The 15674-nt window shown below is 48.1% G+C and overlaps 1 protein-coding gene and 1 long non-coding RNA gene across 5 annotated transcripts in view; one reads left to right on the top strand and one right to left on the bottom strand.

Annotated features, from left to right (window-relative positions):
* Positions 1 to 1003: 1003 nt before the first annotated feature.
* On the bottom strand, positions 1004 to 8555 carry LOC123352643. The gene is made up of 3 exons (XR_006574246.1): positions 8200 to 8555; positions 5380 to 6386; positions 1004 to 1363 (listed from the first exon to the last, which is right to left on the bottom strand). It is a non-coding gene; the product is annotated as an uncharacterized LOC123352643 (long non-coding RNA).
* Positions 8556 to 8901: 346 nt separating this feature from the next.
* The window catches only part of WHRN (whirlin), a 106004-nt gene continuing 99231 nt past the window's right edge, over positions 8902 to 15674 (top strand). For all 4 annotated transcript variants that reach the window (XM_044992686.1, XM_044992685.1, XM_044992684.1 and 1 more), the window contains exon 1: positions 8902 to 10094. In XM_044992686.1, coding sequence (XP_044848621.1) covers positions 9414 to 10094 — 681 coding nt within the window. In that variant the 5' untranslated portion in view covers positions 8902 to 9413. The remainder of the gene's footprint in view (positions 10095 to 15674) is intronic.

Here is a 15674-nt window from a genome sequence, read left to right as displayed (position 1 = left end):
AAGCCCCTTGTTTGGACTTTATTGGTTTGTTTCGATAACGTTGAAACATTTTGATGCACGGTAAAAATATTTTGTTTCAGTGTTATTGTTTCGATTCACTTCATTTTGTTTTTTGAATGTAACAAAGTCTAACTGAAATGAAAAAGTCAAAACAACCTGGTTTTACCTTATCAGCATGATACATTTTGATAGTCTATGATCAACTTTTGTTGGAATTTTTCTTTTTTTACTTTTCGTTCCCATTCAGAACTTTTTTTCCCATAAAGTCAAAATTTCCCACGCAATGGAAATTCTGGTTGCTGACCAGTTCTAACTGGTGATGCTCCTAACTCATTTAGGCCTGGTCTACACTTGGGGTGGGAGGGGGAGAATTGATCTAAGTTACGTTATTCACGTAGCTGAAGTCGATGTACTTAGATCGACTTACCGTGGTGAGTCGACTGCTGCCGCTCCCCTGTCGACTCCGCCTGTGCCTCTCCAGACGGTGGTGTACAGGAGTCAATGGGAGAGCATTCGGGGGTTGATTTATCAGGTCTAGACTAGACACGATAAATCGACCCCCCCAGGTCAATTGTTGCCCGCCGATCCAGTGTAGACATACCCTTAGCTCTTTTATAAATCCCAGCCTAACTAAATACCATGTATTGAGTATTGTCTCATTGTGTCCTTGTGCTCTTCCGTCCATCTCCACCTGATGTCTCTTGTCTTGTATTCAGCTCTTTGGGGCTGGGACCGTCTCTTTGTTCTGCGTTCATGCAGCATCTAGCACAATGGAGCCTGCTCCAGGACTGGGGCGTCTACCATAATACAAATAATCACCTATTCCAGGCCCAGCATTTCCCTATTTATTAGAAAATATTTGCAACCAACTCATTCCTCCTCCCCTCCCCCACTTGGAGCATTTTTTTAAAAAGTAAATATCATCCAAACTCAGACACTCGCAGTTGATTCTCATCCACCCCAGGGAGCAGCGCGTGTTCATACAGCGCATCCTAGGCACTATAAGGAGAGGATTGTGGGCCAATCAGCTAAACCAGGATTTACTCAAGATGCAGCCCTGAACACAGCCTCTCTCCTAATGCTCTCTGAAGGATTCTGACAGCAAAGGAGAGTTCCTTCTTCCTTCCCTGCTTTCTCACGGTTAAGTGACATCCTCCAGCTTGGCAGTAAGGAATTGCTGTTCTGAAATGTGCTTTCCATCCTCTTTGCGCTACGGCTCTTTTACCTGGGAACATAAAGGTACTGGAGACTGCACCGCCAGCTTTCAGGAGGGAGTTCTGGGAAGCGACTGCAATTGGATTAAAGCGAAAGGCTAGGCGATGCATTTGTCCGGCACTCTCCAAGGGCATTGGATTATTTTATCCTGAAGGAATAAGAGAGAGCACTCATTCTGCTGGAGGTTACTGATAGGACTAAATCAATTCCCATGCTACACAAGTTGGGCATTATAGCCTTTAAATGCACCCTCAGAACTGAGATATGTGCAGAGTCCCGCTGCTGGGGCTGCTGTTATGTATCACGCATTCACCAACCAACCAGCCAGCCTGCCAGAACTCTTCATTCCAGTGTGCTCTGAAGCACAATGAGCTAGATCCTTAACAGGTGTAAATCAGCACAACTGTCCCTTTAGTGCTCCTAGATCCCAGTTCTCCTCAGTATTGTGCTGGTGTAACTCCACTGACTCCTATCATAGGCGGCTTGACCCTACAATGCGTCTGAATGGCCTGGATGTACTGTAGTCGGGGGAAAACAAATTACCAGTTGATTAATTATGAGGTGGTTCCTTCCGTGTGTTCACAGGGGGCTAGAGTGTTCGAAGAGCTAAGCTGCCCTCATTTGGACACCAAAATAAGGGGTCAGCTTTTCCAAAGAGCTCAGCCCATTGGGGGAGCTGAGCTCCTGGGGAAATATGGCCTTTGGGAGCTGAGCTCTTTGGGGAATCGGGCCCCAGTTGTCAGTGCTGAGGACTTGGAAACCTGGCCCCGAGCTGGTTTGAAAATCTAGCCCTGCATTTTTTTTTCATCTGAAATCTTATGAGTTTTAGCTCTTGGATTTACGGTGCCTGCTCTGAAGATGAATGGACTGTAATCTTATTAAAAAGGGTCAGTGCAGACTGCAAGGGTCAACAATAAGCTTCTTATAAAGTCCCTACTTTGGAATTTTTTTTATAGCAAATTGCTATTTCGAATTCCCCCTTCAATCTCCTCCCCTCTCCAACAGGCTGCACTGCCCCATAACACAGCCACGCTCTGTGGACACAGGAAGGCAGCAGTTCAAATAACTCAGAATCAAAGTCTTGACAGACCCTTGTGGCAGCCTGAGTTGTCTCAGTGACTGCAGCTCCAAACGCTCCTCTCGTGGAAGGATTACAACCTTATTGGAGGCACATCGGACTGACAATTAGTCTTTTATCTCAATGACCAGGGTTGACTTCTGCCCCCTGAAATTAGTACACTGATCTCATCCTAGTCCCTAGTGTAACACAGTCCACATTACCAAAGCAACAGGCCATTTGTCATGATTGGCAGCCTGTGCTCCGGAGATGCCTGACTCTGTCGTAGCAAGATGTGCAGCTAAGGACTGTGAGGCACTGACAAAGCTGTATGGGGTGTGTTGGGGGAAGCAAAGGAATGATAATATTTAGCTCCCACCCCTAGTCTGCAGAGTGTTAGAAGGAGATGGGATAAGTGTCATAAGCCCCAGTTTATGAGACACACTCAAGGTCATAAAGTGCACCATTGCCAGAGCTAGGAATAGTATTCTAGGATTTCGACTGCTGCCCTCCCCACTACACCACCTCTCTGGATCTCTGCTTCACTTAGGCTACACATTTACTACAGCCTTCTTTGGCTTATGCTGATATTAGGTTTTACATCCAAAATGCCCTGTAGGGTATTAAATTCTTTACCTGCATCCTCACACTTGTAAATTACAAGGGCCGGATCCTCAGGACTTTGCTCCGTGGAAATCAGTTTGACAATTTACACCAACTGAGGACTGGCCTCTTGGAGCTGATGCCAATTTACCTCTGCTGAGGATCTGGCCCCATTGACTCCAAGGAGCAATGCCAATTTACACAGCCAAAGATCTGCCCCAAAGTGATGCAAATTCTCTTGCTTTCCTGCATGTTTCTAGCTCTATTTCCTTTAAAAAAAACCAAAAAACCCACACACACGACTTGTACCCAAAGCCGCACTGTTAGGGACCAGTTCTGTGCAGGAACTTAAACGCTCCCACTACATGTTAAATAGTAGCGACTCCCAGAGCATTCCACCTGCATAGCACCACTGTAAATGAGATCCGAAGCAGACCCCAGGGCTTGTGTTGCCGTCACTCCAGGTGTCAAATGCCGTGTTAGTGTGGCCTAGGGGCAAGTGCACTAGACTGGGACTCAGGAGACTTGGGCTCCATTGCTGACTCTGTAACTGGCCTTCTTGGTGCCCTTGGGCAAGCCATTTCACCGCTCTGTGCCTCACTTTCCCTGTCTGTAAAACAGGGATAATGACGCTGACTGCCTTTGTAAAGTGCCTTATGATCTGTTCAGGAACAGTGCTATAGGAGAGAGAAACAGTTATTATTATTGGGCCTGAATGTTATTTAGTGACACTGATCTACACCCAGAATAACTGGGCCCTGAGATATTACCCAGTGCAGTAGATATTCCTAGGTAGGCAGCCAAATAGAGCTGATGTCTCTGGAGTTCACACCGCTATGAAAGAAGAATCATTCCAAAATGTGGCCACTTCCGCGGGAGTTGCCGTTGTTTACATTGAGCTGCATTCGGCTGAATTTGTCCCGTTAGCTGATGCTTGCTGGGCATGTAGCTGCTTTCAGAGCCAGCAACAATCAAAATGTGCGGGGCCAGCCCAGCATCTACCCTAAGCTCCACCGGCTTGGGTCTGGTAACCAAGAAGGCTGGTCCCCTAGTTAGTGTACTAATGGAGAACTTGCCAATGGCAGGTTCCCGTCCCTGCTTGGTTACCGACTTCCTGTATGAAAATCATTTCGTGTTTGTGCCTCGCTTCCCCAGCTGTTGAAAAACAGGATGCTCACACTTTCCTGTCTCCCAGGTGTTGTGTGGACAAATCTGTTAAAGAGTGTGAGGTGCCCAGCAGGGGCACCGGGTATAATAGACCGGGGGAAGTTAAGCCTCCCCTAATCCAGGCCATGGCCCCGCCCATGCTCCACCCCAAGGCCCCACCCTCGCATCCCCCTCCCCTAAACCAGCAGGAGCTCGGCCAGACAGCAGCCCAGGCTGGCTAGGGCAGGCCAGCCCAGGGGTCCAGCTGGCTCGGAGGTCAGGCCAGTGCTCAAGCTGGCCAGTGACCTGGGGGACGGGCTGGTGCTCGGGCCGGCTGGTGGCTCGGGCCAGTGCTCAGGCTGGCCAGCAGCCCAGGGCAGCTTGGGTGGGGCGGCTCAGGGCAGCTCCGGTGGGCAAGCCCCAGGGTTGGGCCGGCTCGGGGGTTGGGCCAGTGCTTGGACTGGCTGGTGGCCCAGGGGTTCGGCAGTTCAGCTGGGACTCCTCCAGCCATGGTGGGGGTTCCCGGGGCTCCGGCGGAAGAGTGGGGGCAAAAGGGGAGGGGGAGGGGCAGGGCTTTGGGCAGAGGGGGCCAGGGGCTAGCCTGCCCGAAGGGAGGGCTCACCTGCCTCCCCTGGTGCCCAGATACAACAGTGATGGGGGCGTACAAATACACTAGATAGACAGATTCTCCATGGGGGTTTTTAGGCATTAATGTGTGATCGGTAACAACTACGTTGAAGGGATTTTATTCTACTGTTAACTCTTTACCTTTTTTGCCCTTCCCTTGTTTTTTTTTAATTTCTGTTGCTGCTGTTGTGTTGTTTAGTTTTGCTCACCTTTCTGCCATATACTATATTGTCCTTTTTTCCCAATTACATTGGCTATTCCATCTGCTTATTTATCAGAGTTAGAACCCAAATTAGGAATCTGCCAGTTTTTGTTTTGTTTTAAACAAAGCCCTGAATGAGCCAACAAAGCTTTGATACATAAAACTACTTGTAATGCAGCTGTTAAAGCCCTTTCATCATATCCATGAATAAAATGAATTCTATTGCCATCGAGATGCATCCGATAGATTAAGTTTAATCCTCCTCTATTGCTTTGGATAGAAGGCACTTCAGCAGAGGATAGAGGGAAAGAGAGACTTTAATGACTCTGGAATAGAAAATGGTTTTCGCTCATGTGCCAAAGACGGAGGAAAAGGAAAGATTAAATGAAAATGTACATCATAAAAAAATTAATCAACCAATGAGACCCCGTAGTCGCAATGCATTTTTCAACTGATTTTTCTCCTGAAGCTTCATGTTCTAATCTTAGCAAAGGTCACAAGTGAAATGAATTTGAAGGTGTGATCTTACCTTGGAAAGAAGAATGCTCGTGGCCTGCAGTCATTCCACCTCAAGCAATGGGCTGGCTCCATTTTGGATGGGAGACATCCAGAGTACAGATAGGTGAAGGGATCCAATCCCCCGGTGTGATGCTAGGGGACCCTGTGCTGCCAGAAGGTCCATCTCTCAGTTTATTATTGTTTTGTTTATGTTATGGTAGCATACAGAGGCCTCACCTAAGACCAAGGCTCCATTGTGCCAGACACTGTACACATATGGTGAGTGAGAGTCCCTGCCCAGAAGAGCGGACAATCCAAACAGAGAAGACAGACACAGTGTAGGAGCAGAAAGAGAGGTTCCGCTACTTGTCCAAGGTCACACAGCAGGTTGGTGGCGAAGTGTCGACCAGAAACCAGCTCCTCTGAGCCCCAAACTACTGCCTTACCCACTAGACCGTGTTGCTTCATTAAAGCCCTGATCGTTTGTGGTCATTTAAGCTACCATAACATTTCTCTTTAGAAATGGGGATGTTACCCCTTCTGCCATAGCTATGTCCCTGGGTCAATGTTCTCCCTTACATTTCTTCTTTCTGTCATAATTGGATGGAGTATCCTTCTTCACTTCCTGTCCTAGATTGCTGTGTCAGGTGATGTTTAGGAGCTGCCTTTAGGATTCCACTGAGGAGTGACTGCATTTAATGGTAAGTGTAAATGACCCTACATAGCCAGAATGTACCAGACAGGGATTTTGGGAGGCTATTTAGCCAGTGTTTATGGAGTGCTTTGAGTCTCCTGAATGAACGGCGCTGTATTATATGATTCAAAGACCAAGGAAGTTGATGGAAAGATTCCATTTGACTTTGATGGGTTTGGATGAGGCCCTTAGGCCCAGAGTCAGCAAAGCATTTAAGTACCTGCTTCAGTGTCAGCAGGGACATAAGCCAGTCCCTATTCAGAAAAGTAAGCATGGACTTAAGTCCTGTTGACATCAATGGGATGTAAATATGATTCAAGTTTCAGCGGGATCGCCGTGTTCGTCTGGAATGACAAAGCGACAAAGAGTCCTGTGGCACCTTATAGACTAACAGATGTATTGGAGCATGAGCTTTCGTGGGGGAATACTCACTTCGTCGGATGCATGTGTGATTAAAGTTAAGCATGTTCTTAAATGCTTTGATGAATCACAGCTTTAGTGTAGATGACTTATTACTATTATTATTATTAACCAGAATAAATAATTATTAAACATATTAGCTATTAATAATTACTATTATTATTAACAACTTGGATTGGCACATCAGCAATGGAAAAAATACTCTCAAGGGTGAAATAACCAGCTCACTCTGAAGGGGCAGTGGACATCCAAGCCAAGGTATTCTCCTCAGAACAGTGTGTAAACTGACTCTTATTCTCTGACCCATAGGCTGGCCCAGAGCAGCTTTTAGATACACTGAGATCTTCCTTTCCCATCATGTCATTTATAAACAATTAATTCACTATCAGGGAGGAAACAGAATTCTGGGTCCCAGCTGCACAAAACACCAGAGTAAACTGCACAGTTTGCGAGCAGATCTGAAGGTACTTATGCAAGATGGATGGGAGAAAACTACCAGTGAAATATCAGCCTATTCCCCCTCCTGCCTGTTGCCACTGTACGGTGAGGACTTGTGATATCTCACATGCACACATGCACACACAAAAGCATTTTGCATGTTAAAGGGATGGAAACAATCCCGTTTCACCATTTTCACACCCTGATCCTTCCCTATGCAATGACTCATTAGTTACAATGGGTCTGATCCACCATTCCTGGCACTCTCTTTTTCTCACTGAAATCAATGGCTGGTCAAGGAAGGCAGGATCAGGTCTCAGATTGTACAGCATTGTTATTACCCAAAACAAAACAAACAAACTAAACCCCTTATTTAGGCTCCAGTCCTGCAATGGGCTGTATGCAGACAGAGCCTCCCATTAACCTCTATGGGGCTCTGCATGGGGGCAGACCCACATAGCTAACAATGCAGGGTTGGGACCTGCGTTTGTAAGATCTTTGGAGCAGGTATGGTCTCTTGCTCTGTGTCTGTACAGCACCTAACACAAAGGGGACCTAATCTCAGTTGAGGTCCCTGAACCCCATAATACATCTACCTACTATCTTTATTAGTAAAAAGTGTAGAGGTTAATCACATATGGAGATGAATTATTAAACCCAGTCATGACAACTATAATTGGAGAGGAGAGCGGCATGGTTTAATGGCCTAAACATCTAAGTCCATCTCTGCCACAATCACCCTCTGTGAGCTTAGGAAAACCACTTCACCTCTCTGCTTCCAATGTTATTAAACAAGGATGATCATTATCCATCTGTCTCTGTAGGCACTTATTATAGCCAAGATTTACAAAAGGGACTCATGATTTTGGTTGCCTAATTTTCTGGTGCCTGACTATAAATGGGCCTGATTTTAGAAAGTGCTCAGCACTCACACTCTAAAAATCAGGCCTCGCTCAGGTGCCTCAGTGTGAACCCCAGAGTCACCAGGCGCTTCTGAAATCTCACCAGCATATCAGGGAATGTGAGCTACCTAGCAAAGGTGTGTGCTGAGAATTAATTGCCTGCTGTTCCTAAAGCACGTTGAAGATGGAAAGTGCTGGGTAAATATGAAGTATTATTCTGAGTATAATGGGAAAACCAAGCTAAGGACATTTGAACATTAACCACACGCTCCTGGGTAGACAATTCATTCCCACATTTGACAGTGGCACCTCAGACAACTTGTTTGTACAGTTTTTAGAAAGGTAGTAAAGAGAATTTCAGTATGTCTAACAACTGGCAACAAAGAGAAGGTCTGACCTTTCTCTCCGTTGCACCAGTTTTGCACTGGCGTATCTCCTTTGACTTCAACGGAGTCACTCCTGACTCCTAGTGTACAGGCTAAGAGCAGAATCAGACTCACGACGTTCAAACTCAGAGACACTTCACATCCCCTTCCAGAACAGCACATCCCCGGCTGGGAGATTTGCAAGTCCAGTCATTGTATTGCCTCTCAGCTGCGCTTCTCGCAAATCCTCTTCGCTTAATAAACAATTCGCTGACTTGAGCTATGAGCGCATCTCCAGGCGTGCGAAATTACTGCGTGAAATTGCTTGTCCCCTGCAGTTATCATGGCAATGGGGGGTGGCAGAGGTTGTCTCTGCTTTTACAAGGAAAGGAAAGGAAAGGAAAGGAAAGGAAAGAAAAGAAAAGAAAAGAAAAGAAAAGAAAAGAAAAGAAAAGAAAAGAAAAGAAGGAAGGAGGGAGGGATGGAGGGAAGGAAGGAAGGAGGGAGGGATGGAAGGAGGGAGGAAGAGGCACCGCAGTTCTCCTGTAGCCAAGCCCGCAAGGAGCCTGCAGCAGTGCCAGGCCCCCAGGCCCCAGCCCCGAACGGGCCTCTATCACCCTGGACTGTATCACCCCGTCTCCTGGCAACCGGCGAGCGGACACGTCATTTCCGGAAGAGCCGCAGCCAGGGGGCGGGCCCCGGCCAGCCGGCGCCAGGGAGCGGGCGGGACGCGGGGCAGGCGCGGGCTCAACAGTTGAGCAAAGTCGCTCTCCGGAGCCCGGCGGCGGCGGGGCTCCCGGCGGCCGGAGAAAGGCACTTGGGAGCGGAGGAGCTGGAGACACGGAGCCGAGGGGCCGCTCTCGGCCCGGGGGGGGCGAGCTCCAAGGTTGCTCCCGGCTGGGGGGGCTCCAGGCAGCCCGGCGGGGGGCTCCCGAGATCGCTTCTCCCCGGGCACAGCCGGGGACCCAGGACAAGGGCAGCCCGGGGGGGGTTCCAGCTACTTCCCCGCTGTGCACGGCGCTGTCCCTGCCGGAGGAGCCGGAGCCGCTGCCCCGGGGGGGGGGGGCTCCCCCCTTCGCTCATGGCTCCTGTGCCCTGCGGGCTGAGCCCCTGGCCGAGCCTGCGAGCCGCCCGTCCCCCGCGGCGGGGGCTGTGGGCTGACTGAGGGCGACCCCCCCTCCAGAGCAGGGGGCCGCCGGAGGATGCGCTGACCGGGAGGCACACGCCGGCCCCGGGCAGCGGGGCGATGAGCGCCGGGCTGGACCGCATGTCTGTGAACTCCTCCTGCTCCGGCTCCCCGGCGGCGGCGGCGGGGTCCCCCTCGGGGGCCGGCCCCCGGCTGCTCTCGGCCAACGTGCGGAAGCTGCACCGTTCCCTGAACCTGCTGCTGAGCGAGCCCGAGCGGGAGCGGTTCATCCACTGCCTGAACGTCTACCACGGCCGCCGCAACGTCTTCGACCTGGTGCAGACCCTGCAGGTGCTGCTGGACAGCCCGGACAAGCGGCAGCTGCTGCCCATGCTGCGCCTGGTCATCCCCCGCTCCGACCAGCTGCTCTTCGACCAGTACACCTCGGAGGGGCTCTACCTGCAGCCCGGCCTCCTGCCCGGCTGCAGCGCCCCGCCGCCCGCGGCTCGCCTCTGGCCCCCGCCCGCCCCCGGGCCGGAGGTCAGCACCGCCGCCCGCGGGACAGCTCCCGCCGCCGAGGAGCTGCGCGGGGAGCTGCGGCAGGTGAGCCTGAAGCGGAGCAAGACCCACGAAGGACTGGGCTTCAGCATCCGCGGGGGCGCCGAGCACGGGGTGGGCATCTACGTCTCCCTGGTGGAGCCGGGCTCCCTGGCGGAGAAAGAAGGGCTCCGGGTCGGGGACCAGATCCTGCGGGTCAATGACAAGGCGTTGGACAGGGTGACCCACGCCGAAGCTGTCAAGGTAGGTGAAATGCGGGGGGGAGGGGGGGGAACAATTGGGCTGAATAAGCTGAGATGTGGGGCAGTGGTTCTCACCCCTTCCCAGACCACCACCCCCACTAACCTGGATCCTCCCCCCCTCCCCCCATTGAGCAATGTGGGGAGGGCAGCGTGGTTTTGACCCCCCGAGTGTGAACCGTAGACCCCTGAAGACCCTGGGCAGGATTCTGTCTCTGGCACGGCGGTGTAAATCCTGAGCAACTCCAAACATTCAGTGGCACGGCCCCTGGTTTGCCCCTTTGACGGAGAGATCAGAATCACCCCCAGGGCGCGCTGGAAAGGCAAAAAAACCGGCATTAACAATGCACAGGGACATGCCAGTTGGTTTAATGTAGAGATCGTAATAAATAGTAAAGGGCAGGAATATACTGCACACAACCACTCTCTGAAAGTGCTTCTCAGAGGTGGATAAGTATCATTATCCTATTTCCAAATGTTTGTCTATCTAGTTAGAGACCTCATTACCATAGAGTCTGAGCACCTCAGTAACATTCGTGGATTCTCCCCCCACACACACCCCCCCACACACTGCAGTTCTGTGGGACTCTCATCTCATTTTGCAGTCGGGGAAACTGAGGCACAAAGACACTAAGAGCCTTGTTCAAGGTCATACAGGAAATCGGTGATTAAACCTGGATTTGAACCCCGGTCTGCCTCGTATCTTATCCACTAGACCATCCTACCACCTCCCATAGGTAAGGAAACTGAGGCACGGAGTGGCAAAATGACTTCCCCTCACCCCCTCCCAACCAAGCCCACACAGTGATTCAGTGGTAGTGGTAGGAACAGAACCCAGGTTCCCTTTCTTACCACTAGACCAGAAAGAAAAAGAGAATAGTCACACACCTGGGTACAACGGATCCCCAACCTGCCCCTGAGAGCTACTGTAATACAAATAAATAAGAATGACCGTGGCGCCATAAGTCAGAGTTTGCCAGCCAGGGGACTAGGTGGTGGGTATCCACAGAGGGAATTTTACAGCAGCAGCTCGCTGATGTGAACTTAACTCAGTTTCGAGTCACCAAAAGTTGTTGCCATCTGACAGCAAGATGTTTTGGTGAAATAGGTTGGTGGGCGCAATCCGGAGATGGCTGTTCTGCTAAGATTGCCAACTATTGTGCCATGGGACAAGGAGTCAATGAGCCACACAGTCTGGCCCGTAGGGCTGAGGTACGCTGGCAGAGCTGGGGAGGGGAGGTCAGGGGCTGGAAGGCTGCCTTGCAGTTGTCTGTGCTTTAGTTCTTCTGTGGATAACTGAAGCACTTTTGTTTCCAGCCCAGTCAGTTTGGTACCTTTCACCAGCACTTGCTTCTACAATCCCTTACTCCTATGAGTAGTCCCAGTGATTTCAATGGGGATGACCTGTTGAGTAAGGATTGCTTGCATAAAAATTTACAGGATCAAGCCCTTTATTTTTAAACTGTCAACTTTCCCCTTCCCAAGATTTTAAAATCTCTACACCCCCCCCCCCCCCCGCAACAGGCAAGAGATAGCTCAGCAGTTTGAGCATTGGCCTGCTAAACCCAGGGTTGTGAGCTTAGTCCTTGAGGGGACCATTTAGGGAATTGGGGTAAAAATCTGGGAATTGGTCCTGCACTAAGCAGGGGGTTGGACTAGATGACCTCCCAAGGTCCCTTCCAACCCTGATGTTCTATGATAAAAGAAATTTGTTCCAAGCTGAAATTTAGGTATAAATAATCTCAGGACCAGACTGAAGTTTTTGACATTTAAAGAAAAATTACAGAAGAATAAAAATGGAATCTTATCAATTTAATATGCTATTCTGTGCTCGCAAAATTGAAAGAAAATTTCTGTTGCATGGTGCAGTGATTAGAGATGGGGACTGAGTGCCAGGACTCCTGAGTTCTGTTCATAGCTCTGCCACTTACTCAAACTTGTGTCCTTGGACAATTCACTTAACAGCGCTGTCGCTCTATTTACCCACTGGTAAACTGTAGATAACCATATCTATATTCTTCCCATGGATATTTTTAGGCTTCATTAATTAGTGTTTGTGTAAAACACTCGGAGCTTCTTGTCCAAACAGTACTGTTCTATAAAATTTTTTTGCCAAGGAGCTATTCCATAAGGTCTCCTTGTGGGTATTTTGAAATGATCAGGGTACAAAATGGAAGCTCAGAAATTATCTACACATGGGCTGAAACTTTTTCAAACAACCATTTCATCCCATATTCAGGGGAATGGGCATCTTTCAGCGCTCTTGTGGTCTGTTGATGAAGAAAGATGCGTATAATACACTTTGATGGCACTGAAGAAACCCCGCTCCTTCTTTTAAAAGGCAATCACATAACGATTCACATAGCTAGCCAGGATGACGCCTCTGGAGCTTTTAAAACTGAGTGAAATTAATGCATCGTATTGCTGTGCCGCTTTTGAAATAAACCCCCAGGAAATGCGAAGCTAAAAACCTATTTCAAATAACGTTAAGGATCTAACTTCAAAAGACACAACTCCGGGTTAAGGTATAAACGCCATCCATAACCATAGGTGCTGGAATTAGGGGTGCTACCATACCTCCTGGCTTGCAGTAGCTTCCATTATATACAGGGTTCACAGTTTGGTTCAATGGCTCTCAGCACCCCTACGATACAAATGGTTCCAGCCCCCCGTCCATAACTCACTGTGTTGTATGCAGTCATAGTAAGTTCCTGAGCACTTAAGAGGATCTTCTACACCATTTGAGCTGCAATGACACAGTGAGTTAAGGATTCAGGCCAGACCTTCACTGCTTGCCCAACCTCCCCCTGAAATCAATAGAGATCAAATTCAGCCTTGGCGTAAGCATGTGCAACACCACTACAGTCAGTAGACCAAATTCAGCTCTCAATTACACCAGGCTAAGTCTGGAAACCTCCACCTATGTCAGTGTGTTACACCAGCATAAATGCTAACAGAATTTGGTCCAGTGGGCTAATTGGCCCTTGGGAGTTCAAGGTGCACAAGAATTCAGGCCCAGAGAAATGTGTGCGATTTTTCTTCCTGTGACTTAGGGTTATTGCTGAGATAAAATGTGAACAGAATTTAGTATCAGCTGGGGTCCTTTCCTAGCACAAAAACATAAATCACTCTAATAAGATTCCCTGAACATTGTCTTGTCCAGAAGTTTGCTTTAAATTATTAGGGGAGAGTAGCTTTCCTTCTAAAGCAGTCTGATTAAAGTGTGCTTTCCAGCCTTCTGAGGGTATTAGGCTGGTTCCCCATTTAGTTGAAAAGGAGTATGCCTTCCCTACTGCATTCTGATCTTAATTGTCCTGCAGCGAAAATTCACTGTCTCAGTCTGGAGACTTCAGTACATGCAAAGCAAGCTACCGTAAGATAGGAGTAATCAAAGCTCATTCTTCAAGGTATAAGATGACCACCGCAGGCGTCAGGAAGGAATTTCCTTTCTAATCATTCTGCCATTCCCCCTGGCCCCTGGCCTGCTGCATTTATGGGTTTCTTTCCTTCTTCCGAAGCATGACATGCTGACCATGGACAGAATCATAGCCTGCCAGTGGTCTGATCCAATATGGCATCTCCCAGATGCCCGGATTACACAGTGATGGGTACTGTACAAAAGCATAGGCAAACCGTCAGTTATTCAGATAAGATAAATAAAAACATAGGTTCATGGAGTCTATTAAATGAATTCACAGAGTGACTAATACATTCATCTCAATAGGCCAAGGTAGTTCAGTTACTTTCACCTTTTTTAGCATTTGATCCTTTATCTGACCTTGCAAAAATACTCTAGTCTTTCCTGCATTCTTCCATGAAGGAAGCGAGAGAGATCGAGTCTGACATGGGGCAGTTCCTTTTTCTATGCTGTCCCCATAGACAATTTCATAGAATAGTAATTATTTTGAAAGAGTCTTACAAAGACAGGATATCCTGAGAGTGGAAACTTGGCTCCAAGATAAGACTGCCACAAAGCCAGACAAAGGAGACATAAATTGATGCGTTACATACCATTCCACCTGAAAATTTACTGTTGTGCCGTGACTTGGATATTGGACGGAAGCTATTTTAGTGTAAATGAGAGAAAAAGTAGGATTCTGACATAAGTAGCTAGATTACCTGAGCACTCCAAATCAAATTCACGTAATGACTGGCTTCTTAACCGAATGCGAGCGCTGGGGGTTTATGCCTAGCCTGCTCCGTAGTCTGTATGTATTTCATCCAAATCAGAATTAAATGACTTCATTACAATTGTAGCTCCATCGCTCTAGCACTCAGGGGCTTGTCAAAAACACATTGTAATTTAAATCATACTCTAAGTGAAGATGTTTGCATTGTCTCTATGCTCTCTAGCGTTCACCTGGTTGTGTTTTCTCTTGCTGCAGTATATCCTTGGTATTTTAGCAACAGACAAATGAGTGTATGTTTCACTAAGCCATAATATTTTGTCCAGCACACTTTCAGTTCAAAAACAATGTAAGCTACTTATCACACAAGGAGACATTTCTCCTCTTCACTTATTGTAGGGTGAACAGATGTCCTGATTTTATAGGGACAGTCATGATATTTGGCGCTTTTTGTTATATAGGTGCCTATTACCCTCCGCCCCCGTCCTGATTTTTCACACTTGCTATCTGGTCACCCTAACTTATTGTCAGGTTCTTATTTTGCAGCTCATTTGTTTCAGTTTGAAGGAAACAGATAATTGGGCCAGATCCTCTGCTGGCGTAAATCAGCAGAATTCCAATGAGTCCGATTCCAATCTAAGCTACACCAATGTAAATCTAGAGTAACTCCACCAGAATCAATGGAACTTCATGGATTTACCACATCAAAGGATCTGGCCTGATGAGTTTGATTCTGATCTCATTCCTGCTGGTGCAGATCCAGAGTAACTCCACCAAAGTCAGTGGGCCCACCCTAGATTTACACCAGTGTAACTCAGATCAGCATCTTTGAAAGGATTCTGTGATCTCATTTCAGGGATCAGGAGCCAGGGCAGAGGCTGTGATGAGACAGATCTGTTGCTGGAAAGCAAAATAAATACAGAATACAGTAGAGCGATGTGACAGCTCACAAGTAGTCTATCCTTTTAGCAGGTGTGTTCCCCTTGTGCAGGTCTGTCTGAGAAGTCTTGCTTGTGATGGAAGAGGCTCAGGTGGCCAGAGGGTAGATTTTATCCATTTGTCCTTGTTTGCCTCAGTTTGGTACACAGGGTTTTAATTCCCTCCGAGATGTTCTTTTCTTCTCACGCTCTGCCTCTGCCAAGCAGGCGTTTTAAAAAAAAATAAAATCAAATCTCCTTTGAATTATTTTTAACAGTCTGTTCACTTGGATACACAAGGCAGCAAGCCGGGCAATCTTTTAAAAGGTTATAATATTCTGTCCGAGTTATAAAGAGCTCCGGCTGCTGGTTCTCTAGCGGGGTACCGTGCAGCATTGCTAAGGCACTGCTGAGAAGCGACAAAAGAGACATGCTGATCTGAAGCTTGAAAATATATTTAGAACAATCCTGCCTCCCAGACAATTTAAAAGAACACGAGCCTCATTTTGTCGTTTCTGGTTGCTGCCCAATTAATTGATT

The sequence above is a fragment of the Mauremys mutica genome, chromosome 18, assembly GCF_020497125.1.
Source record: "Mauremys mutica isolate MM-2020 ecotype Southern chromosome 18, ASM2049712v1, whole genome shotgun sequence".
NCBI lineage: Eukaryota > Metazoa > Chordata > Testudines > Geoemydidae > Mauremys > Mauremys mutica.
Note: the sequence above shows the minus strand (reverse complement) of the source record. Positions and strands in the feature narration are given on the sequence as shown.